A 23,485-nucleotide genomic window follows, 5' to 3' on the forward strand; every position below is an offset into this window, starting at 1 on the left:
GCTGTATCCCACACTCAGGAGGATTCTGTGGGCACTAACATTGATGATGATGTGCAGGTTCAAGTCCAGCCAATTGTGGGTACAATTCCGGTTGGTACTCTCACTGATGGTGATGTGCAGGTACAGGTCCAACCAATAGTGGGTTCCATTCAGATTGGTAATCTCCAGCTCCCTGTTCGAGATCGGTGGCAGAAGATCCCCCTAGTGTACTCTCGACGAGAGCCTCAAGTGCCAAAGGTGCATGACTCATCTGACACTTGTCTGGTATATTCTCGGCGGCAGCCACTTGTGCAGGAGGGGGAGCAACAAGTGCAGGGGGAGCAGCAAGGCAGTGGTGTAAGCTCATCTGACACAGTGGCGCTACCTATTGCGTTGCGAAAGGTGACACCTGAAGCGGCACAGAAGGCTTTACCACTGAAGGTTTTTGATGATCATGACATTGGAAATTTTGTGTGTTATGAGGCTTTATCTCCTTCCTATAGAGTGTTTGTTGCCTCTCTTCAAACTGTGTCAATCCCAAAGGATTGGAAGGCTGCAAAGCAAGATCCGAAGTGGCGTGAAGCAATGATAGAAGAGTTGGAAGCACTGAGGAAAAACAAGACGTGGATGTTAACCACATTGCCGGCAGGAAAGGAAGCAGTGAGTTGTAAGTGGATCTATACAGTTAAGCAGAATCCTGAGAGGAAGGTGGAACGGTATAAGGCTAGATTGGTCGCCAGAGGATATAGTCAAACTTATGGAATTGACTATGACGAGACATTTGCTCCAGTGGCAAAGATGAACACAGTAAGGATATTGGTTTCCTGTGCTACAAACTTTGGATGGAAATTGCATCAATTAGATGTCAAGAATGCCTTCTTGCATGGTGAGTTGCAGGAAGAAGTGTACATGGAGATACCTGTTGGAAATATGCCCTAGAGGCAATAATAAAAGCATTATTATTATATTTCCTTGTTCATGATAATTGTCTTTATTCATGCTATAATTGTGTTATCCGGAAATCGTAATACATGTGTGAATAACAGACACCAACATGTCCCTAGTAAGCCTCTAGTTGACTAGCTCGTTGATCAACAGATAGTTATGGTTTCCTGACTATGGACATTGGATGTCATTGATAACGAGATCACATCATTAGGAGAATGATGTGATGGACAAGACCCAATCCTAAACATAGCATAAAGATCGTATAGTTTGTTTGCTAGAGTTTTTCCAATGTCAAGTATCCTTTCCTTAGACCATGAGATCGTGTAACTCCCGGATACCGTAAGAGTGCTTTGGGTGTACCAAACGTCACAACGTAACTGGGTGACTATAAAGGTATACTACGGGTATCTCCGAAAGTGTCTGTTGGGTTGACACGGATCAAGACTGGGATTTGTCACTCCGTATGACGGAGAGGTATCGCTGGGCCCACTCGGTAATGCATCATCATAATGAGCTCAAAGTGACCACGTGTCTGGTCACGGGATCATGCATTACGGTACGAGTAAAGTGACTTGCCGGTAACAAGATTGAACGAGGTATTGGGATACCGACGATCGAATCTCGGGCAAGTAACATACCGATTGGCAAAGGGAATTGTATACCGGGTTACTTGAATCCTCGACATCGTGGTTCATTCGATGATATCATCGTGGAGCATGTGGGAGCCAACATGGTTATCCAGATCCCGCTGTTGGTTATTGACCGGAGAGTTGTCTCGGTCATGTCTGCCTGTCTCCCGAACCCGTAGGGTCTACACACTTAAGGTTTGGTGACGCTAGGGTTGTAGGAATATGTATATGCAGTAACCCGAATGTTTTTCGGAGTCCCGGATGAGATCCCGGACGTCACGAGGAGTTCCGGAATGGTCCGGAGGTAAAGAATTATATATAGGAAGTGCTGTTTCGGCCATCGGGACAAGTTTCGGGGTTATCGGTATTGTACCGGGACCACCGGAAGGGTCCCGGGGGTCCACCGGGTGGGGCCACCTATCCCGGAGGGCCCCATGGGTTTAAGTAGGAAGGGACCCAGCCCAAAGTGGGCTGGGGCGCCTCTCCCCTAGGGCCCATGCGGCTAGGGTTTGGGGGAAACCCTAAAGGGGGGCGCCCCCTTGCTTGGGGGGCAAGCCCCCCACACCTTGGCCGCCGCCCCCCCTAGGAGATTAGATCTCCTAGGGCCGGCGCCCCCCCTTGGCCCTCCTATATATAGTGGGGGAGGGAGGGCTATTCTCTCACGCCTTTGGTTGCCTCCCTCTCCCTCTCAAACTCCTCCTCCTCCTCCATAGTGCTTGGCGAAGCCCTGACGGAGTACTGCAACTCCACCATCACCACGCCATCGTGCTGTTGCTGGAGCCATCTTCCTCAACCTCTTCTTCCCTCTTGCTGGATCAAGAAGAAGGAGATGTTATGCTAACCGTACGTGTGTTGAACGCGGAGGTGCCGTCCGTTCGGCGCTAAGATCTTCGGTGATTTGGATCACGTCGTGTACGACTACTTCATCCACGTTCTTTGAACGCTTCCGCTCGCGATCTACAAAGGTATGTAGATGCATCTGATGACTCGTTGCTAGATGAACTCCTAGATAGATCTTGGTGAAACCGTAGGAAATTTTTTGTTTTCTGCTACGTTCCCCAACAGTGGCATCATGAGCTAGGTCTATGCGTAGTTCTTCTTGCGCGAGTAGAACACAATTTGTTGTGGGCGTAGATTTGTCAACTTTCTTGCCGCTACTAGTCTTATCTTGCTTCAACGGTATTGTGGGATGAAGCGGCCCGGACCAACCTTACACGTATGCTTACGTGAGACCGGTTCCACCGACTAACACATGCACTAGTTGCATAAGGTGGCTGGCGGGTGTCTGTCTCTCCTACTTTAGTTGGAGCGGATTCGATGAAAAGGGTCCTTATGAAGGGTAAATAGAAGTTGACAAATCACGTTGTGGCTTTCACGTAGGTAAGAAAACGTTCTTGCTAGAACCCTACTTCAGCCACGTAAAACTTGCAACAACAATTAGAGGACGTCTAACTTGTTTTTGCAGCAAGTGCTTTGTGATATGATATGGCCAAAGTTGTGATGAATGATGAATGACATATGTGATGTATGAGATGTTCATGCTATTGTAATAGGAATCACGACTTGCATGTCGATGAGTATGACAACCGGCAGGAGCCATAGGAGTTGTCTTTATTTCTTTATGTATGACCTGCGTGTCATTGAGAAACGCCATGTAAATTACTTTACTTTATTGCTAAACCATTAGCCATAGTAGTAGAAGTAATAGTTGGCGAGCAACTTCATGGAGACACGATGATGGAGATCATGATGATGGAGATCATGGTGTCATGCCGGTGACAATGATCATGGAGCCCCAAGATGGAGATCAAAGGAGCTATGTGATATTGGCCATATCATGTCACTATTATTATTTGATTGCATGTGATGTTTATCATGTTTTGCATCTTGTTTACTTAGAACGACGGTAGTAAATAAGATGATCCCTCATAATAATTTCAAGCAAGTGTTCCCCCTAACTGTGCACCGTTGCGACAGTTCGTTGTTTCGAAGCACCACGTGATGATCGGGTGTGATAGATTCTAACGTTCACATATACAACGGGTGTAAGACAGATTTACACATGCAAACACTTAGGTTGACTTGACGAGCCTAGCATTGTACAGACATGGACTCGGAACACAGAAGACCGAAAGGTCGAGCATGAGTCGTATAGAAGATACGATCAACATGAAGATGTTCACCGATGTTGACTAGTCCGTCTCACGTGATGATCGGACACGGCCTAGTTAACTCGGATCATGTTATACTTAGATGACTAGAGGGATGTCTATCTAATGGGAGTTCATTGAATAATTTGATTAGATGAACTTAATTATCATGAACTTAGTCTAAAATCTTTACAATATGTCTTGTAGATCAAATGGCCAACGTTGTCCTCAACTTCAACGCGTTCCTAGAGAAAACCAAGCTGAAAGACGATGGCAGCAACTATACGGACTGGGTCCGGAACCTGAGGATCATCCTCATAGCTGCCAAGAAAGATTATGTCCTACAAGCACCGCTAGGTGATCCACCCGTCCCACAGAACCAAGACGTTATGAACGCTTGGCAGACACGTGCTGATGACTACTCCCTCGTTCAGTGCGGCATGCTTTACAGCTTTAGAGCCGGGGCTCCAAAAGCGTTTTGAGAGACATGGAGCATATGAGATGTTCGAAGAGCTGAAAATGGTTTTTCAAGCTCATGCCCGATCGAGAGATATGAAGTCTCGACAAGTTCTTCAGCTGTAAGATGGAGGAAAATAGTTCTGTCAGTGAGCACATACTCACTATGTCTGGGTTGCATAACCGCTTGACTCAGCTGGGAGTTAATCTCCCGGATGATGCGGTCATTGACAGAATCCTTCAGTCGCTTCCACCGAAGCTACAAGAGCTTTGTGATGAACTTCAATATGCAGGGGATGGAAAAAGACCATTCCTGAGTATTTCAATGCTGAAATCAGCAGAGGTTGAAGTCAAAAAGGAACATCAAGTGTTGATGGTGAATAAAACCACTAAGTTCAAGAAAGCAAGGGTAAAAAGAACTTCAAGAAGGACGGCAAGGGAGTTGCCGCGCCCAAGCAAGCTGCCGGGAAGAAGCCAAAGAATGGACCCAAGCCCGAGACTGAGTGCTTTTATTGCAAGGGAAGTGGTCACTGGAAGCGGAACTGCCCCAAATACTTAGCGGACAAGAAGGCCGGCAAAACAAAGGTATATGTGATATACATGTAATTGATGTGTACCTTACTAGTACTCGTAGTAGCTCCTGGGTATTTGATACCGGTGCAGTTGCTCACATTTGTAACTCAAAGCAGGAGCTGCGGAATAAGCGGAGACTGGCGAAGGACGAGGTGACGATGCGCGTCGGGAATGGTTCCAAGGTCGATGTGATCGCCGTCGGCACGCTGCCTCTACATTTACCTACGGGATTAGTTTTAAACCTCAATAATTGTTATTTAGTGCCAGCTTTGAGCATGAACATTGTATCGGGATCTCGTTTAATTCGAGATGGCTACTCATTTAAATCCGAGAATAATGGTTGTTCTATTTATATGAGAGATATGTTTTATGGTCATCTCCGATGGTGAATGGTTTATTCTTAATGAATCTCGAGCGTAATGCTACCACATATTCATAGTGTGAGTACCAAAAGATGTAAGGTTGATAATGATAGTCCCACATACTTGTGGCACTGCCGCCTTGGTCACATAGGTGTCAAACGCATGAAGAAGCTCCATGCAGATGACTTTTAGAGTCTCTTGATTATGAATCATTTGACACGTGCGAACCATGCCTCATGGGTAAAATGACCAAGACTCCGTTCTCAGGAACAATGGAGCGAGCAACCAACTTATTGGAAATCATACATACTGATGTGTGCGGTCCAATGAGTGTTGAGGCTCGCGGTGGCTATCGTTATGTTCTCACCCTCACTGATGACTTGAGTAGATATGGGTATGTCTACTTAATGAAACACAAGTCTGAAACCTTTGAAAAGTTCAAGGAATTTCAGAGTGAGGTTGAGAATCAACGTGACAGGAAAATCAAGTTTCTACGATCAGATCGTGGAGGAGAATACTTGAGTCACGAATTTGGCACACACTTAAGAAAATGTGGAATAGTTTCACAACTCACGCCGCCTGGAACACCCTCAGCGTAATGGTGTGTCCGAACGTCGTAATCGCACTCTATTAGATATGGTGCGATCTATGATGTCTCTTACCGATTTACCGCTACCTTTTTGGGGTTATGCTTTAGAGACTGCCGCATTCACTTTAAATAGGGCTCCGTCGAAATCCGTTGAGACGACACCGTTTGAATTATGGTTTGGGAAGAAACCTAAGCTGTCGTTTCTAAAAGTTTGGGGATGCGATGCTTATGTCAAGAAACTTCAACCTGAAAAGCTCGAACCCAAGTCGGAAAAATGCGTCTTCATAGGATACCCTAAAGAAACTGTTGGGTATACCTTTTACCTCAGATCCGAAGGCAAGATCTTTGTTGCCAGGAATGGATGCTTTCTAGAGAAGGAGTTTCTCTCGAAAGAAGTAAGTGGGAGGAAAGTAGAACTTGATGAAGTATTACCTCTTGAACCGGAAAATGGCGCAACTCAAGGAAATGTTCCTGAGGTGCCTGCACCGACTAGAGAGGAAGTTAATGATGATGATCATGAAACTTCTGATCAAGTTGCTACTGAACTTCGAAGGTCCACAAGGACACGTTCCGCACCAGAGTGGTACGGCAACCCTGTCTTGGAAATCATGTTGTTAGACAACGGTGAACCTTCGAAATAGGAAGAAGCGATGGCGGGCCCGGATTCCGACAAATGGCTCCTGCCAGTTACCGATAACTCGGTTACAAAACATGATCATCTCATACAATAAAATTTAGCATCATGTCTTGACCATATCACATCACAACATGCCCTGCAAAAACAAGTTAGATGTCCTCTACTTTGTTTGTTGCAAGTTTTACGTGGCTGCTACGGGCTTAAGCAAGAACCAATCTTACCTACGCATCAAAACCACAACGATAGTTTGTCAAGTTGGTGCTGTTTTAACCTTCGCAAGGACCGGGCGTAGCCACACTCGGTTCAACTAAAGTTGGAGAAACTGACACCCGCCAGCCACCTGTGTGCAAAGCACGTCGGTAGAACCAGTCTCACGTAAGCGTACGCATAATGTCGGTCCGGGCCGCTTCATCCAATAATACCGCCGAACCAAAGTATGACATGCTGGTAAGCAGTATGACTTATATCGCCCACAACTCACTTGTGTTCTACTCGTGCAAATAACATCAACACATAAAACCTGGCTCTGATACCACTGTTGGGGAACGTAGTAATTTCAAAAAATTTCCTACGCACACGCAAGATCATGGTGATGCATAGCAACGAGAGGGGAGAGTGTTGTCTACGTACCCTCGTAGACCGACAGCGGAAGCGTTATGACAACGCGGTTGATGTAGTCGTACGTCTTCACGGCCCGACCGATCAAGCACCGAAACTATGGCACCTCCGAGTTCTAGCACACGTTCAGCTCGATGACGATCCCCGGACTCCGATCCAGCAATGTGTCGGGGAAGAGTTCCGTCAGCACGACGGCGTGGTGACGATCTTGATGTTCTACCGTCGCAGGGCTTCGCCTAAGCACCGCTACAATATTATCGAGGAATATGGTGGAGGGGGGCACCGCACATGGCTAAGAGAACGATCACGAAGATCAACTTGTGTGTCCATGGGGTGCCCCCCTGCCCCGGTATATAAAGGAGCAAGGGGGGAGGCGGCCGTCCTAGGAGGAGGCGCACCAAGGGGGGAGTCCTACTCCCACCGGGAGTAGGATTCCTCCTTTCCTTGTTGGAGTAGGAGAGAAGGAAAGAGGGGGAGAGGAAGAAGGAGGAAAAGGGGGCTGCACCCCTTGTCCAATTCGGACCAGAAGGGGGGGGGCTCCTTCCTTTTGGCCTCTCTCCTCTATTCCCGTATGGCCCAATAAGGCCCATATACTCCCCGGATAATTCCCGTAACTCTCCGGTACTCCGATAAATACCCAAATCACTCGGAACCTTTCCGATGTCCGAATATAGTCGTCCAATATATCGATCTTTACGTCTCGACCATTTCGAGACTCCTCATCATGTCCCCGATCTCATCCGGGACTCCGAACTCCTCCGGTACATCAAAACTCATAAACTCACAATATAACTGTCATCGAAACCTTAAGCGTGCGGACCCTACGGGTTCGAGAACAATGTAGACATGACCGAGACACGTCTCCGGTCAATAACCAATAGCGGAACCTGCATGCTCATATTGGCTCCTACATATTTTACGAAGATCTTTATCGGTCAGACCGCATAACAACATACGTTGTTCCCTTTGTCATCGGTATGTTACTTGCCCGAGATTCGATCGTCGGTATCTCAACACGTAGTTCAATCTCGTTACCAGCAAGTCTCTTTACTCGTTCTGTAATACATCATCCCGCAACTAACTCATTAGTTGCAATGCTTGCAAGGCTTATGTGATGTGCATTACCGAGAGGGCCCAGAGATACCTCTCCGACAATCGGAGTGACAAATCCTAATCTCGAAATACGCCAACCCAACATGTACCTTTGGAGACATCTGTAGAGCTCCTTTATAATCACTCAGTTACGTTGTGACGTTTGGTAGCACACAAAATGTTTCTCCGGCAAACGGGAGTTGCATAATCTCATAGTCATAGGAACATGTATAAGTCATGAAGAAAGCAATAGCAGCATACTAAACGATCGGGTGCTAAGCTAATAGAATGGGTCATGTCAATCACATCATTCTCCTAATGATGTGATCCCGTTAATCAAATGACAACACATGTCTATGGTTAGGAAACATAACCATCTTCGATTAACGAGCTAGTCAAGTAGAGGCATACTAATGACGTTTAGTTTGTCTATGTATTCACACAAGTATTATGTTTCCGGTTAATACAATTCTAGCATGAATAATAAACATTTATCATGATATAAGGAAATAAATAATAACTTTATTATTGCCTCTAGGGCATATTTCCTTCATCTTAGTCCTTTAGATAAGTTAGAGTGTCGAACCCAACAAGGAGCAGAAGGAAATGACAAGCGGTTTTCAGTAAAGTGTTTTCTGCAGGCACTGAAATTATCGGTAACAGATAGTTTTGTGATAAGATAATTCGTAACGCGTAACAAATAACAAGTGTAACAAAGGTGCAACAAGGTGGCCCAATCCTTTTTATAGCAAAGGATAAGCCTGGATGAGCTCTTATATAGAGCAAAGCTCTCCCGAGGACACATGGGAATTACTGTCAAGTTAGTTTTCATCATGCTCACATGATTCGCGTTTGTTATTTTGATAATTTGATATGTGGGTGGACGGGTGCTTGGGTGTTATCCTTACTTGGACAAGCCTCCCACTTATGATTATCCCCTCTCGAAAGCATCCGCAACTACGAAAGAAGAATTAAAATAAATCTAACCATAGCATGAAACAATTGGATCCAAATCAGCCTCTTACGAAGCAACGCATAAACTAGGTTTTAAGCTTCTATCACTTTAGCAACACATCATCTACTTATTAGTTCCCAATGCCTTCCCCTAGGCCCAAATCATGGTGAAGTGTCATGTACAATACTGCAGGATACTGCTAACGCGACACTACGATCGGAGACCCTTCGACGAAACTGTGTGCGATGCAATAATCGCAAACGGTTGTGTAAAAAACCCGTCAAAAAGGTGCAAAACGTTTGCGATGACGGATAGATCAAACATGGTTCAGATTTTGGTTGTGTGTGCGATTCAGGGCATACGGTTCAGGTAAATTAACTATTTGTGATGAGGAGGAACAAAAGAAACGGTCTGCCAGATGAAGGTGTGTGCGATATGCAGCATACGCTTCACTCAAATGTACTGTTTGTGATTAGGCAACACAAAAGAAACGGTCAGCCAGATCAAGGTGTGTGCGATATAGGGCATGCGGTTCACTTGGATGAACTATTTGCGTTGAGACAAGATACCAGAAACGGTTCAATATAACAAGATATGTGTGATACGCGACAAACAGGTCTGTAATCAGAAATGTGTGCGAAGACCAATAATAACACAGACGATTGCTTCTAATAAGACGTATGTGATATGCTCTGTCTACACAACATCTATTGGCCATTGGGGGACGGGCGGACATCCGGATACGCCATAAGGATGCGAAGAGGCATCCTATATCAGCAAGAACTAGCTGTTCCACCAGTAGCTCATGTAAGAGAACTCTCAAGTTAAGTGTGCTCGGGCTGGAGCAGCCATCAGATGAGTGACTGGATAGGAAGTTGTGTTGATGTTAAATTAACTGATAGGATGGGTCATATCTTCAAATTAAATGGCTGATATGACCCATTCCATGAGTTAATTTAACCTCGAGGTCCTTGTTTTCTATTTTTTTAACGCAAGTTAAAGAAGGTCTACCGTATTACTTTTTGACAATGTGCGATACGTGGCATACAGTTGATTGATCCGACCTGTTTGTGATGGAATAAGCCGTGTGTGTTGTGGACAAACACTTGCTAGTGTACAACCGTTTGCAATTGATGAATTCATCACTGATGGGTTCCATAGTGGGGTTCGTGTTCATCTCATCATCAACTACTTCTTGTGCTAGCTTGATGTTCCTTATATGCTAAGTTTTCATATTGATGGCGTTTTATGAACACGCCACCGTTTCCCGCCATTTCCTCACCTGTTTCCCGCCACCCAGCGATATTGCGCAAAGACCTAGGCGGTGCGCGACGCACTGAGGCAACAAGCGCAGCCTATAGCACATCCATCTTTTCCAAGCATGCCAACCCACTAAAGCTCCACCTCTGCCATCAACCTCGTCGACGAGGAAAACCAGAAGGCGCCACGGCCCGTCGAGGCCACGACGCTCCCCGGCAACGCGATGGACGCTGTGATGCGTGTCATCGCCAGGGTTGAGCAGACCCTTGGCGCATGGCACTTTAGCACCGTGGATCAAGATAGGCATGTCAGCGCTGAGAGGCTGCAGCTCGCCGCACAACATGATCGATGGCGCGCCACAGAGCAATCTAGGCGCGTCCGCGCTGATAGGTGCGGCTCGCCGCACGGCGAGACCATTGGAGCGCCGCAGAGCGAGAGGCACGGCGCGCCGCACAGCAAGAGCGGAACCATCGGTGCTTGCCTGCTGTTGACAAGGTGTCGCAACTGGGTACATGTCCCGTTAGTACCCCCATTCCCCGCCAGGAGTGGGCACAGGCCCTCTGTGCTGTACTTGCACCAGAGGGCGGCCGCGCCGTACTTGCACCAGACGCCCGCCGCGCCATTCACATGGGTCGTGCCGTTCGCCTATTCTGCAGCCCGCTTGATGCCAACGCGCTTGTCGGTAGGCTCGACCACCTCCTTGGCCCAGGTGTCCACCTGGGCGCAGTAGAGGAACATGGACGTCGCATCCTCGAGGTGGTGATCCCGATGAAATAGCCAACTTGGAGCTCGAGATCGCGCTCCAGATGTACCGCGAGCGTGTTGACTGCTTGGACAAACGCATGCACGAGTTCAAGCAGAGTCAAGAGCTACCGTAGGCAAGGGCGCTGCTGGTCATGGTCTCATGGACGTGTTTTATTTTGTTGAGTCGTTTCGACGTGGATAACTATGTATTCACAACAATCATAGTATTGCTCTATTTATTGCTCTGGTTCACTGTGTGTACTCTGTTTTTCGTTTTTATATGTTATGTTTCAATTTGTGTTTATACGCTTTCCATTCTGTATATGTGGATGATAACAACTAGATTCAAATTACTATACAAAAACAGACAGAAAATGGATTTCATAATATATATAATATTAATTGTTTATTAGTTCATCACAGAATATATATAATAATATCAAATATATGTGATGATACTTAACTACTAAGTATAATACATAAAACTGAAAACGAACAGTACTAAAACTAATAATCGCTCCTGGGGCCAGTATTCCGGCAGCCCCTCGCGAGCAGCTCCCTGCTGCGCGGCGTCTTTCCAGCGCGGAGGCAGTACTCCACTTCCTCCGCCTCACAATGCTTGACGTATCGATCTGCCTCTTGCAGGCGGACGAGCGCAAATGATCTTGCCATTTCTTTGGGCGCCCACCGGAGCTCCTCGTCGGTGGCATGCTGGAGCTTATCGGCCCACCTCCATGCAGCGACGAGGCGCCTAGCGCCTTTGGCCTTCCTCACGAAGTACCCGTCTTCGTACACCTCCTCCGCACGACGACCCGCGCGCCCCCAAAGCTCCACCGCCTCCTTTTTCCAGGCGGCATCACAGGCTTCACAGGCCGCCTGGTACCTGGCATCCTCCTCCGCCATCTACTTATTGAAAGCCAGGCAAGGGGGGGATGTAGATGAGAATGCAGGCGGGACGAAGTGAGCAAGGTAGTATTTATTGGTGGCCAGAATCTAGATCGACAGGAACAGTACACACGGGGGTCGCCGGAATTTACGAGTACTGTAGTTTGAATTACACACGATTCCCGTAGCAAAATCCATGTGTGAACATAATAGCTGACGGTTCCCAATGCAAAACCATGTCTGATTAATAACGCCCGCCACTCACATTCCAAACCTCGAGGCATGGAATAGAGTGTCAATCGTGTGGGGGCGGTTGTCTTGCCAGATTTTACATTTTCTTTTTTGAGCACCAGATATTTACATCGTCAGATGATTTTTTAACTCGCACACAAGTACAGAAATATGATTTTTCAAACCGTTATGGTTAGCCATTGCATGTAGATGTAGTTCAATTTGAATTACACTCATTAAATGGCTAGAAAATCACTTAAATATCTTCGAAAGGTCAAATGACTCCTGAAATTTTCCAAATTTTCACATGACAGTTGTATTAATGCACGTTACATGTAGAAAAAATTGAAGGCCGTAAGAGAAAGCTATCTCCCGTTCGTCATCAAACATGCATTGTTCCCTCTGGAATCACGAGCCTTCTAATGAGTTGCTCCGGTTTGTAAGGGGTGTGTGTCCAAACTTTCGTCAAACAGGACAATTTTTTTACCACATCATCTTGGTGGCATGACATTATATCAAGGAAGGTTTCATGTATTTCTGATTATTTTTTATTTTTTGGAATTAAAATATCATGGCACTCCATGAACGCGTGTCCATGCCGTGAGACCATATGTTTGAAACATCCTTCTAATTTACTGCACATGGAATTAACTTGCACACAAGTACGCAAATACGATTTTTCAAACTGTTATGGTTAGCCGTTGCATGTAGATGTAGTTCAAATTTGAATTGCGTTCATTAAATTGCTAGAAAATGACTTAAATGTCTTCAAAAGGTCAAATGACTCCTGAAATTTTTCCAAGTTTTCACATGACAGTTGTATTAGTGCACGTTACACGTAGAAACTTTTTGAAGGCCGTAAGAGAAAGCTATCTCACGTTCGTCATCAAACATGCATTGTTCCCTCTCGAAACCACGAGCTTTCTAGTGAGTTGCTTCGGTTTGTGAGGGGTGTGTGTCCAAACTTTTGTCAAACAGGCCAATTTTTTTACCATATCATTTTGGTGCCATGTGCCTATGGATGTCGACATCTCCTCGAATGCCACAAGCTTCTATCTCTAGTTTATTAGCGTAGTAAGCAGGACTAACGTCTCTCATTTGGCTCCTAATTAAACTATGCTTAGAGTGAGTGGTACTTTTCGATAAAGGGCGCCAAGTGGGTGGTACTTGGTAACTGTGAAAACAATAGACCTGCCGCAGCATGTGATACGTAATTAATTAACTGGTGATCAGTTGTCCTTGTGTCGACATCATTGAGTGATTCCATGCGTCATTTTCTTAACCCCACACAGCAAGCTCATCCATCGTTGAGTGAACAATTTCTGCATGATTAGAATAAATGTCTTCAACAGCTAATTAAATGGGAATGGAATGTTACCAAATATCCATATATTTGCGTCCCGCAAAATACCTATAATGTTTTGAGGACCACGTCCATCACCATCTTCACTGGGGTTGCCTCCGACTCCATCTGATCAGCGAGTTCCTCCCTGATGAAGTCCCCTTGCAACTCACTACTGAACAATACGAGGAGGTCACTGCACGGAGCAGGACTAGTTATTGTCCAAGCGTGGTTGATGGCCTATGACCCTCCTGCTTCTACATCCTAACACACCTCCTGAGTCTGTATATTTTTTTCATTGTTCTGTAGCAAATCATGGGCATTTAACTAGTTTAACTTAATGGTGGTGTAGTACATATTGGTCTAAAACATATATTTTTAGTTGTTTTACCAAAGTAAAAAAAGAAACAAACATGAAAAATATAATAGAGAACACGAAAAAGGAAAAGGAAACCTACTAGCAGCAGCAATAGTAGTAGTAGGAGCAATAGTGATGGTGTGCTAGCTAGATGTGAGAAAATGCCGCACTGATTGATAAACTATTCACTTGGGACTCGCTTCTTTTAATATAAGTTTCCCATCATCTGCCTCCTTCCTATGACAGGATCAACTCCAGATCTCACCTCGCCTCTGTGGAAACCACAATTTATTTATTTTTGAAGCAGAGAAAACGACATTGAGGAAGAAGCTGGGAGCCAGAGGTAGCAATCACATTGCAGCACCCAGTTGATCATCTAGCAAAATATCAGAAAGCTCTTTCGATCCGGCAAGGCGAGTAGTACGGAGGTCGTGACCGGGGCGATGAGCACCCTCCTGCCCATACTCGGCGACCTGCTCAAGGAGGAGTACAACCTGCAGAAAAGCACTAGGGGTGAGATCAAGTTCCTCAAAGCAGAGCTGGAGAGCAGGGAGGCTGCCCTCATCAAGATCTCAGAGGCACCCTTGGATCAGTCACCTGACATCCAGGTCAAGCTCTGGGCGAGGGATGTCAGGGACCTTTCCTATGAGATCGAAGATGGCATCGATAGATTCCGGGTGCACCTTGAGTGCCGGCAACAAAAGAAGCCACACAACTTTATGGGCTTCATCCACAGAAGCATGGACATGCTGACAAAGGGCAAAATCCGACACAACATAGGCATCGATATCAAAGACATCAAGAGCCGCATCAAGGAGGTCAGTGAGCGGCGTGAAAGGTACAAGGTTGACAGTGTTGTGCCCAAGCCCACCAGCACAAGTACTGATACCCTTCGCCAGTTAGCTTTGTTCAAAAAGGTGACAGAGCTTATTGGCACCGAAGGGAGGAGCCTTGACATAGTCAGGATGCTAATGGAGGGAGACGAGATGATAAAGAAACAACTGAAGCTGGTCTCTATTGTTGGCTTTGGAGGCTTAGGGAAGACAACTATTGCTAATGTGGTGTATGAGAAGCTTCGTGGGGACTTCGATTGTCGAGCTTTTGCTTCCGTCTCTCTTAATCCTGACATGAAGAAACTTTTCACGAGTTTGCTCCATCAACTTGGCAAGGGAAAGTACAATAACATCATGGACGAGTCAGCGTGGAGCGAGACACAACTCATAAGTGAGATAAGAGAATTCCTCCGAAACAAGAGGTATGTGTTGTACGCTTAGTGTCCTAGCTGCCATTTGATCATCTATTTACTTATTAGCTCTGGAGTTTTTCTAGTTCATTTGTGTGTGCTTAATATGTACTATCACAGTGTTTTCTACTCCTTCTGTTCTTGAAAAAAGGTATTGCTTTGCCCCCAACTAATTGACTCACGCTGTCCATGGGCGGTATGGCCTGAATGGCCAGGCAATTACTACTGCATTATAGAAGCACACAAATCTGAGTTATTGATCCAAACCAACTAGAAGTAATACTCCCTCTGTCCCATAATACATGTGTCACAGAAGTGCAACCTTAGTTTTCAGGAGAAATGGAAAAGAGATACACACATTTTTTCGAGAATGTACCCAACGAATATTATCTATAATCTATCACCCACACGAATACCTCTCTCCAAAAAACAGTGTTTTGGTATACAATTACCTAGGATATACCCAACATGGCAACAAGAACTAATAGATCATGAAAAGCATAGTCTATATAAAAAAATTAGATATATCCTAATTTTATATAAAAACAGAGTCTATCTTCCTGTTTTTTTTTTTTACTTGAACCCATATATAATTAGATGTAGGTTGAATATTGGCATCATATCATTCGGCAGCCCTTCCCCCTATATCAGGAACGTCCACAACAAACAATCTGATGACATAATGCTTTCATAAGTATACACCTAAAATAGTGAACATAGGCCATCTGGTTGTCCAAATGTGGATTAGATTTGAAATTACATTTTCAACCCATTAGGTTTTTAGTTTGCATATTCTCACTTAGGAACAATGTGTCCAACAATTTAGCTCTTTAGGGTTAATTTATTTACTGGGCATTGAACCACCCTCAGTTTCATGATTATTTATTGCTTTGCCCTATTCACTTAGTTAGCTGAATTCTTTCGCTTTACTTATTGAAGGCCTTTTGGAATTTCACTCAGGTATTTCATTGTTATTGACGACGTATGGGATAAATCTGCATGGAGAAGTATTAGATGTGCTTTGACTGAGAATGGATGTGGTAGTAGAGTAATCATAACAACTCGCATTCTGGATGTTGGCAAAGAAGTTAGTGATGTTTATCAGCTTAAACCACTTTCTGCTAGTGACTCAAGAATATTATTCTACCAAAGAATATTTGGAACTGGAGACAAGTGTCCTCCTGTTCAGTTGGCTGAAATAAGTGAGAGCATTTTACGGAAATGTGGTGGGGTACCATTAGCTATCATTACAATGGCTAGTGTGTTGGCTAGTAAAAAGGAACATCAAAATACATACACGTATTGGTCAAAGGTGTACCAATATATGGGTTCTGGGCTAGAAAATAATCCTGACCTGATGGACATGAGAAGGATACTATACATCAGTTACTATGATCTATCTCCAAAACTTAAGGCTTGTTTACTGTATCTCAGTTTGTATCCAGAGAATTATGATATTAAAACCAAAGAGTTGATATGGAAGTGGATAGGTGAAGGATTTGTTCGTGAAGAGCAGGGGAAGAGCTTGTATGAAGTAGGAGAGGATTACATTGCTGAGCTCATTAACAAAAGCTTGGTCCAACCGAAATATATCGATATTGCTAATAAGCCGAGCTCTGTCCATGTACACGACATGGTGCTTGACCTTATCACTTCCTTGTCAAATGAGGAGAGCTTTCTCGCAACACTGGGTGGTCACCAGACCAGGTCGCTACCAAGTAAGGTACGTCGATTGTCTCTCCAAACCAGCAATGAAGAGGATGTGAAGCAAATGCCAACCATGAGTAGCCTGATCCATGTGAGATCACTTACTGTGTTCAGTAAAGACCTCAGTTTGTTTTCAGCACTTTCAGGTTTTCTTGTCCTACGTGCATTGGATTTAAGTAATTGTAGGGGAGTGGGTAATCATGATATGATGGAGGTTTGCAATTTATTTCATCTGAGGTATCTGAGTCTAGAAGGGACATCTATCACTGAGATCCCGAAAGAGATCGGCAACCTGCAGCTTCTGCAAGTGCTAGACATAAGGTCCATCAGAATGGAAAAATTGCCATCAACCTTTGTTCAGCTAAGACAACTGGTGTTTATTGACATGGGTACAAGGCAAGTCTCTACATTGCTTCTAAAATCAATGTCCACCTTGCCCTCTCTCTCTTCCCTTGCAATCGGATTAGCACAATGGAGAGACGAAGACCTCCAAATACTTGGGAGCATGCCGTCTCTGCGTGATATCTCTCTATTTGTAGAGTACTGTCGAGAAGTCACACATAAAAGGCTAGTCATTGACAATGGTTGTCCCTTCCGGTCTCTGACAAGGTTCAGTATAAAGAGTTGTGGCTTCATTGGTTTCATGTTTGCACAAGGAGTAATGCAAGTAGTGTCCAGCAGAGCATATCGAGCTACGTATTTCACAGAGCTGCTAGCTAGCTAGTCTAGTATGTTGTTGTGATATTTAGTATGTAGTGCTGACGTGCAAGCTATATCGAGCTCGAAGAAATCAGGGTAGAAAAAAATAGGAAAAGTCTAACAAGTGAGGATCAGCTGTTCATAAATTCAGTACGTAAAACAGAGTAGGTACAAGTGTCAATCAGGCGCAGCACAAACACGTACATAAACACATGGATATCAGTCGTCCGGTGAAAAACAATCTCTACGCATCGGTGCAAATTTTGGTTCGTTGATTCAACGGCGGTCAGCCACAGCCACGCTGTGCAGGGCGCATCAAGGCAGGGGTAGGTCGGATCGGCTACCCGTGTGGTCTCACGCACGGGAGCAGAGAACCCATCTGAGATCGCTAAATCGAGCCCGCATCCTTTATGCGCACGGACGGCGAGGGTTCAAGCTCCGGCCGGCATGCCGCGGGCGCCAGGCGGATCTACAAGCCGGACACGATCGTCATCGACCATCACCGATCGCGCGTGCATACAGAGCAGGAGCACGGCTCCCGTCTACATCGATGTATGCATGTAAGCATGCGTGTGTGGACTTCTGATCCATGCATCATCGAGCTTTATCCGATCTGTGCGAGCAACATACTGCTTCGGCCACGCGCCAAGCGCGTTCCGATCTGCATCAACTCAGCCGCCGATCATGGGAGGGCGAAATTCGCGCGCACGGCATCGAACCCACCACGCGATAGCACGCCTGCGCATCGATTACGGGTCTTCTGCACTGGAGCTTCTTCAACACGTCTACACAGAGCCAATCTTCACCAACATCGACGCCTCTCCATCGCCCCTGTGCCACTTCATGAAGCTGTAGGACTTCATCAAGCCCAACAACAACAACAAAAAAAATTCATCAAGGACATCTCGAGAAAGCAGCCACGACATGCATCATCCACACAACAGACCGGTGTGGAAAGAGGTGCTATTCTTCATCGATTTCTCGGGCACGACACGGCATTTACACTTCATCGCCACAGGGACACCTTCAAGCGTCGACACACTGTTGCAACGTCATCGCCGACACTTCATCGCCAAGGTCTTCATCAACGCGGTGTTCACATGGTCTTCATCAACATTTTCGTCAAGACACTGCCGCAGCCTCGTCCACAAGATGGACACCTAGCGTCCTCTGACGAACTTTTCTACAAGATGTGACCTCGACGACGGCAACGACCGCATCACGACGACGCCATCGACTGCGTCATCTACGACGACACGATTGCATCAACACGGCGTCACTCTAGTGACTACCCCTACACGGCCACATGGTTTTGGCAAAATCGACGTGTGCTCGATGGGTTTCCTCCGGTCCTGGCAAAACCGTTGGACTCATCACCAACGGCACCCTCTGACATCTGCAAGGTGTATCGTCCGCGACTGCAGCTCCATCATCTACAACATAGCACATTTTGATTGCGCCTCCGGCTTTGTGCAGCTTCATCATCCACGACGACTACATCATCGACCACGACCACCGCGACCACTGCTATATCATGATCTGCTACATCAACATTGAAATACAGGGTTATGTCTACATCAACATATCAGCAACAGCTCCAGTCAACAGCGTCCGCATCATCACCAGCGTCCACGCCACTCCCGTTGGGACCGCAGGAGGGAAGAAAGGAGAGACAAGGAAGGCACCAGAAAGGGACGCAGTCACCGCCCTAGGTGACGATCCATCAGTTGATGATGGCTCAGCAGAGAAGACGAAGGAAGAACAAGACTTCAAATTCAAGTCATAATCATCCGCTTCACTACCGCTACGACTGAGCGAGTATGTTAGAAGTATAATTGTGTAGAGATAAGAAGATAGAGATAGGATTGTAAAGCAAACTACGTCTTGTCTTGTACTCCAAGTCTCACCCCATATTATACTCTATATATACCTCTACGAGGGTCTGATCAATACAAAGATATTATAGGTTCCATATTTTCTATATTCAACACACCGAAAACCTCCAGAACAGCTCTAGGACGTCAAGATAAAAGAGGTCTTCAAGTCCGCCCCACTTGGTAGAAGAAACCAAACAGCAACCGGAGCTTCACTGGCGCGACATCGTTATCGTCATTTATAGCTATAAGTATCTGAGAAGAAAAAGGAATGAGCATGTGTATCGTTTGGAGAAATCGAATTAAGCCAACATCTACACAAGAAACCTAAGGGAAAGGACTCACGATCTTCAACGATATGAAGGGTTGGACGGTTGGGATGGGTGTGCGCTGCATGCCTCAGCACAGCATCCGCTTCCTCCTTGCACTTAACTGAAGAGTTGTCTTTCTCAAGCCAAAGCTCAACCGTCACATGCCGAAGGGAAGGGAGGTGTCCCATGCCGACATCCAGGTCACCTCTGACAATATCTGACGCTCGGGCTTCGAACTGCAGGAATTCAAGCATTGGCATAGCTCCTCGTGGAAACATAGATGGCCCCGTGAGAAAATGCCAGAACTGGCACACTCTTAGACATGGGAATGCATTAGCGCCAATGACGAATGTTTCGACACAAGTGTGCTGAGATTTGTTGACCCAAAGCCAGAGAAAACAAAGAGCGGGAAGCTTGCCGAGGATTTGAATGTCGACTTCTGGTCGCACTCTGTCCACTGAAACATGCATGGAGGAGAGGAGGGGAAACGATGATGAATTAACCCACCTCGGCAATGTTGTGGTCCATCCTTTAAACCAAAGGTATTGAAGCTGTGGGTTGGGCACCCAACTATCCCAGGAAACATCAAAGCTTGCAGGACTTAGATTGTGAATTTTTAGATTCTGCATTTTCCGCAAATTGCCCAGGGACACCACCAAAGAATTACACACGCTCTCATCCTTCCCATTCCAAATAAGGTGTAATACTCTCAGCTCGACCAGTTGCCCTAGCTCTTTCACATCCACCAATTTTCCAGTCAGCTCTTCTAAGGACGTCATGCTCCCGATGCCAACTGGTAACTCCGCATTGCCTGGATTTAGGAATATCAAACGCCTTAGACGGACAACACTTGACGGAATCGGTTCTACACTTGATCCATTTCCTGCTAAGTCCAGTGTCTCCAAAAACTGTAGCTTTCCTATTTCCACAGGAAGCTCACGAACAAAAGTGTTTCTTAGCCCTAGATACCTTAGGTGTAATAAATTCTCAATATAACTGAGATCAATATGGTGGTGATTTCTCCCAAGTTCACAACCTTCTAAATCCAATACACGTAATACTTGAAAGCATGAAATAGTCTGGATTAGATCAATATATGTTCTGAAGAGAACAATAGACCTAACTTTTGGCATACTTTTGGCATCGACCAAATTGGTGGTGGGCTCTGACATGCTATTTTGAAAAGATAATCTGTGACTCTTCCTGTGTGAAATAGGTTTACTTTGCTGTGTACCATCTAATATTGTAGCAAAGTTTTGTTCACTGGACAGGGAACATAATAGATCAAGCACCATATCATGCACGCGACAACCTCTCGCCCTGCCTGCAGCGTCAACATGTATTGGTTGAATCAAGTTTCTATTTGTGAGCTCATTGAAGTAACTCTCTCCGAGCTCAAATAGTCTAGTTTCTTGTTTTCCACCTTGCACAAACCCTTCGGCTATCCACATCCATATCAACCGGTCTCTCCTTATCTCAAAATCCTCTGGAAATACACTGAGATATAATAAACAAGTCTTCAAATGAGAAGGTAAATCGTAATAACTAATGGACAATATTCTCTGCATCTCCTTCGCACTACCACCTTCTGCAAGTCCACGACCAATAGAGCCAAGTATGTTGTCCCAGTGATACTTTGGCTTTATCTGTTGATCTGGACCATAGCTTGCTAACATACTAGCAATTGTAATGATGGCTAGTGGTACTCCACCACATTTCTTTAAGATTTCTCTAGATACTGGCTCCAATTCAGCTGGACACTTACTTCCTTGAGGAAATATTCTTTTGTAGAAGAGTCTTTTGGAGTCATCATCAGTAAGAGGTTTCATCTGATATATTATATCATCAGCAGAAGAGCAACATGCATTAGAGATACTGCCTATGCGGGTTGTAATCATTACTAGACTACCAAGACAGTTGTCGGCGAAAGCACACTTGATAAGTTCCCATGTTTCTTCATCCCACATATCATCAATTACAATAAGGTACCTATATGTTTTGTTTAGCGCGTTAGTTTGAAAATGAACCAACATAACCAAGGTTTCTATTTTGTCCATAAGTCAGCACCAAATTAATTAAGAGAAGGTATTGCCAGGTCAAGAAATGTATAGAAAAATATTGATCGGTTAGAAACATAGATAGTGCATAATTGGAACATTCATATAAAACACAAAAGAAAGGCCTAGCAGCATCCATTTAACAAAACCAAAATAAAACTAATTTGGTACACGCTATTCACTACCATTACATGCTTCCTTAGAAAGAATAATGGTAATCACATGTTCCTGCGTACGTACCTCTTATCGTGAAGAAACTTCCTCAATTCATCGATGAGTTGTTCATGGTCCCTAGCAGCTTCGTTGATGGTTGCATACTTGCTCTTGTCAAGTTCATATAAGACCTTCTTGAAAATCTTGGCCATGTCAGGATTCCGAGACACAGAAACAAAAGCTACACTGTCAAACTGAACTTTGATTTTGTCATACACTGCTTTGGCGAGAGTTGTCTTGCCCAACCCGCCAAATCCAACAATAGACATGGTCCTTAATTGGTCCTTCGACCTTTCATCACAATCACACAACTTTTTGATCAGCTCATCTCTGAGGTGATCTATCCCAACGAGCTCCGTGACATCTTTGTACACCGCCTTCAGACGAGGGTCAATGGCATCACCATTACCCTTGGCTTGCACGTCAATCATATACCTTTGGCGCAGGTCGCCCAACTCCTTGGCGAGCCGTTGAGCTTCTTCAATGTCACCGGAGATCTGATGAAGAGCCTTACCTTTGGTAAACAGTTTGGTGGTCTTTTTGAGGAACTTCTTGACTTTGTTCTTCATGTTGGTGGATCCGTGGTCATGCCCGTCCTCCACCACGCGCACGATGAAACTGTCGACGGCGTCCTCCATGTGGTAGGAGAGGTCCCTCACTTTGCCCGCCCAGATGAGGACCTGCTCGTCGAACTGCTCCGGCGGCTTGGTGCCGATCTTGCGTAGAACGGCGTGCATCATCTCCAACTCTGTGATCAGAGACTTGACGCGTTTGCTCACACGTTTCTCCAGCTTGTACTCATCAATTAGTAGGCCGCCGAGCTTCTTGATCAAGGGGATCATGGCGGCCTCCATGGCTTGGACGAGGAGGAGGGGTGTGTTTTCTTGCTGTGGCAGAGGAGTTGTGCTTGTTGGTTCTAATGCTAGAGCTGGAGAAACGGAGGAGATGGTGGATTGATGGGGGATCCGGCTACAAATGGATGGTGGTGCTGCAACACTCCATGCCCGTTAATCCCTTACGTGGGTTAACAGCGCCAAGGAGATAAGATTTGGAGCCCATCCTCACACATGGGCAATGGTTTTCTAACTAAAGTTTCAAACTGTGCTGGAGTGATTTTTCTTCATGATTAGGTATGTGTAATCAGACTTTTCTACGTCTGCTTGCCATCACAAAATGAAGGCCATCCATATCTGATCATGAATGCTTGGTCTGATTTTTTTTACAGGAGACTATGATGAAACGACGACGGCAAATAAATAATACGTCAAAAAAGGACCACCCAATAATTCTACTATTTCCACGCACACAAAAGAAGAAATTTCTTCAAATAATTTTTTCCACATGATGTGATTTATTTGGAAGATATATGATGCTGATAGGAGCCTCTCAATCGCACCCTTGGATGCTACTTCCTCGAGTCAAGTGGTACCCTCGTGAGTGGTGACCACCGTGTCACATATCATGTTCTACGTGAATTCATCTTGGTAAGTAGTTCTAGTGGATTTTCTTTCCTTCTTTCTTTTTCGAGAAGGAGGGTTAAACCTACCGACATCGGCATCTATGGATGCATACA

The 23,485-nt window shown here is 45.3% G+C and overlaps 2 protein-coding genes across 2 annotated transcripts; one reads left to right on the forward strand and one right to left on the reverse strand.

Annotated features, from left to right (window-relative positions):
- The first annotated feature begins 10,471 nt into the window (after positions 1–10,471).
- LOC125540974 (disease resistance protein Pik-2-like) lies at positions 10,472–19,243 on the forward strand. The gene is made up of 5 exons (XM_048704487.1): positions 10,472–10,551; positions 14,200–15,063; positions 16,012–17,147; positions 17,226–17,367; positions 18,934–19,243. Exons 1-5 carry the CDS (start codon positions 10,472–10,474, stop codon positions 19,241–19,243), a joined length of 2,532 nt encoding a protein of 843 aa, XP_048560444.1.
- LOC125541490 (disease resistance protein RGA5-like) lies at positions 19,232–23,027 on the reverse strand. Its single transcript, XM_048704893.1, has 3 exons — positions 21,940–23,027; positions 19,677–21,631; positions 19,232–19,586 (listed from the first exon to the last, which is right to left on the reverse strand). The coding sequence occupies exons 1-3, from the start codon at positions 22,764–22,766 to the stop codon at positions 19,567–19,569; spliced, it is 2,802 nt and encodes a 933-aa protein (XP_048560850.1). The 5' UTR covers positions 22,767–23,027; the 3' UTR covers positions 19,232–19,566.
- Positions 23,028–23,485: the final 458 nt, after the last annotated feature.

The sequence above is a fragment of the Triticum urartu genome, chromosome 1 (genome assembly GCF_003073215.2).
Source record: "Triticum urartu cultivar G1812 chromosome 1, Tu2.1, whole genome shotgun sequence".
Lineage (NCBI taxonomy): Eukaryota > Viridiplantae > Streptophyta > Magnoliopsida > Poales > Poaceae > Triticum > Triticum urartu.

Bases quoted from the DNA above. Each gene is read 5' to 3' on its own strand.
- LOC125541490 (XM_048704893.1), bottom strand. From the start codon at position 22,766: ATGGAGGCCGCCATGATCCCCTTGATCAAGAAGCTCGGCGGCCTACTA. The intron at 21,632-21,939 runs GTACGTACGCAG...CAAAACATATAG, and splicing joins AAGTTTCTTCACGATAAGAG to GTACCTTATTGTAATTGATG. The intron at 19,587-19,676 runs GTGAGTCCTTTC...TTTTCTTCTCAG, and splicing joins CCTTCATATCGTTGAAGATC to ATACTTATAGCTATAAATGA.
- LOC125540974 (XM_048704487.1), top strand. From the start codon at position 10,472: ATGGACGCTGTGATGCGTGTCATCGCCAGGGTTGAGCAGACCCTTGGC. The intron at 10,552-14,199 runs GCATGTCAGCGC...GCAAAATATCAG, and splicing joins AGCACCGTGGATCAAGATAG to AAAGCTCTTTCGATCCGGCA. The intron at 17,148-17,225 runs GTACAAGGCAAG...CAATCGGATTAG, and splicing joins ACTGGTGTTTATTGACATGG to CACAATGGAGAGACGAAGAC.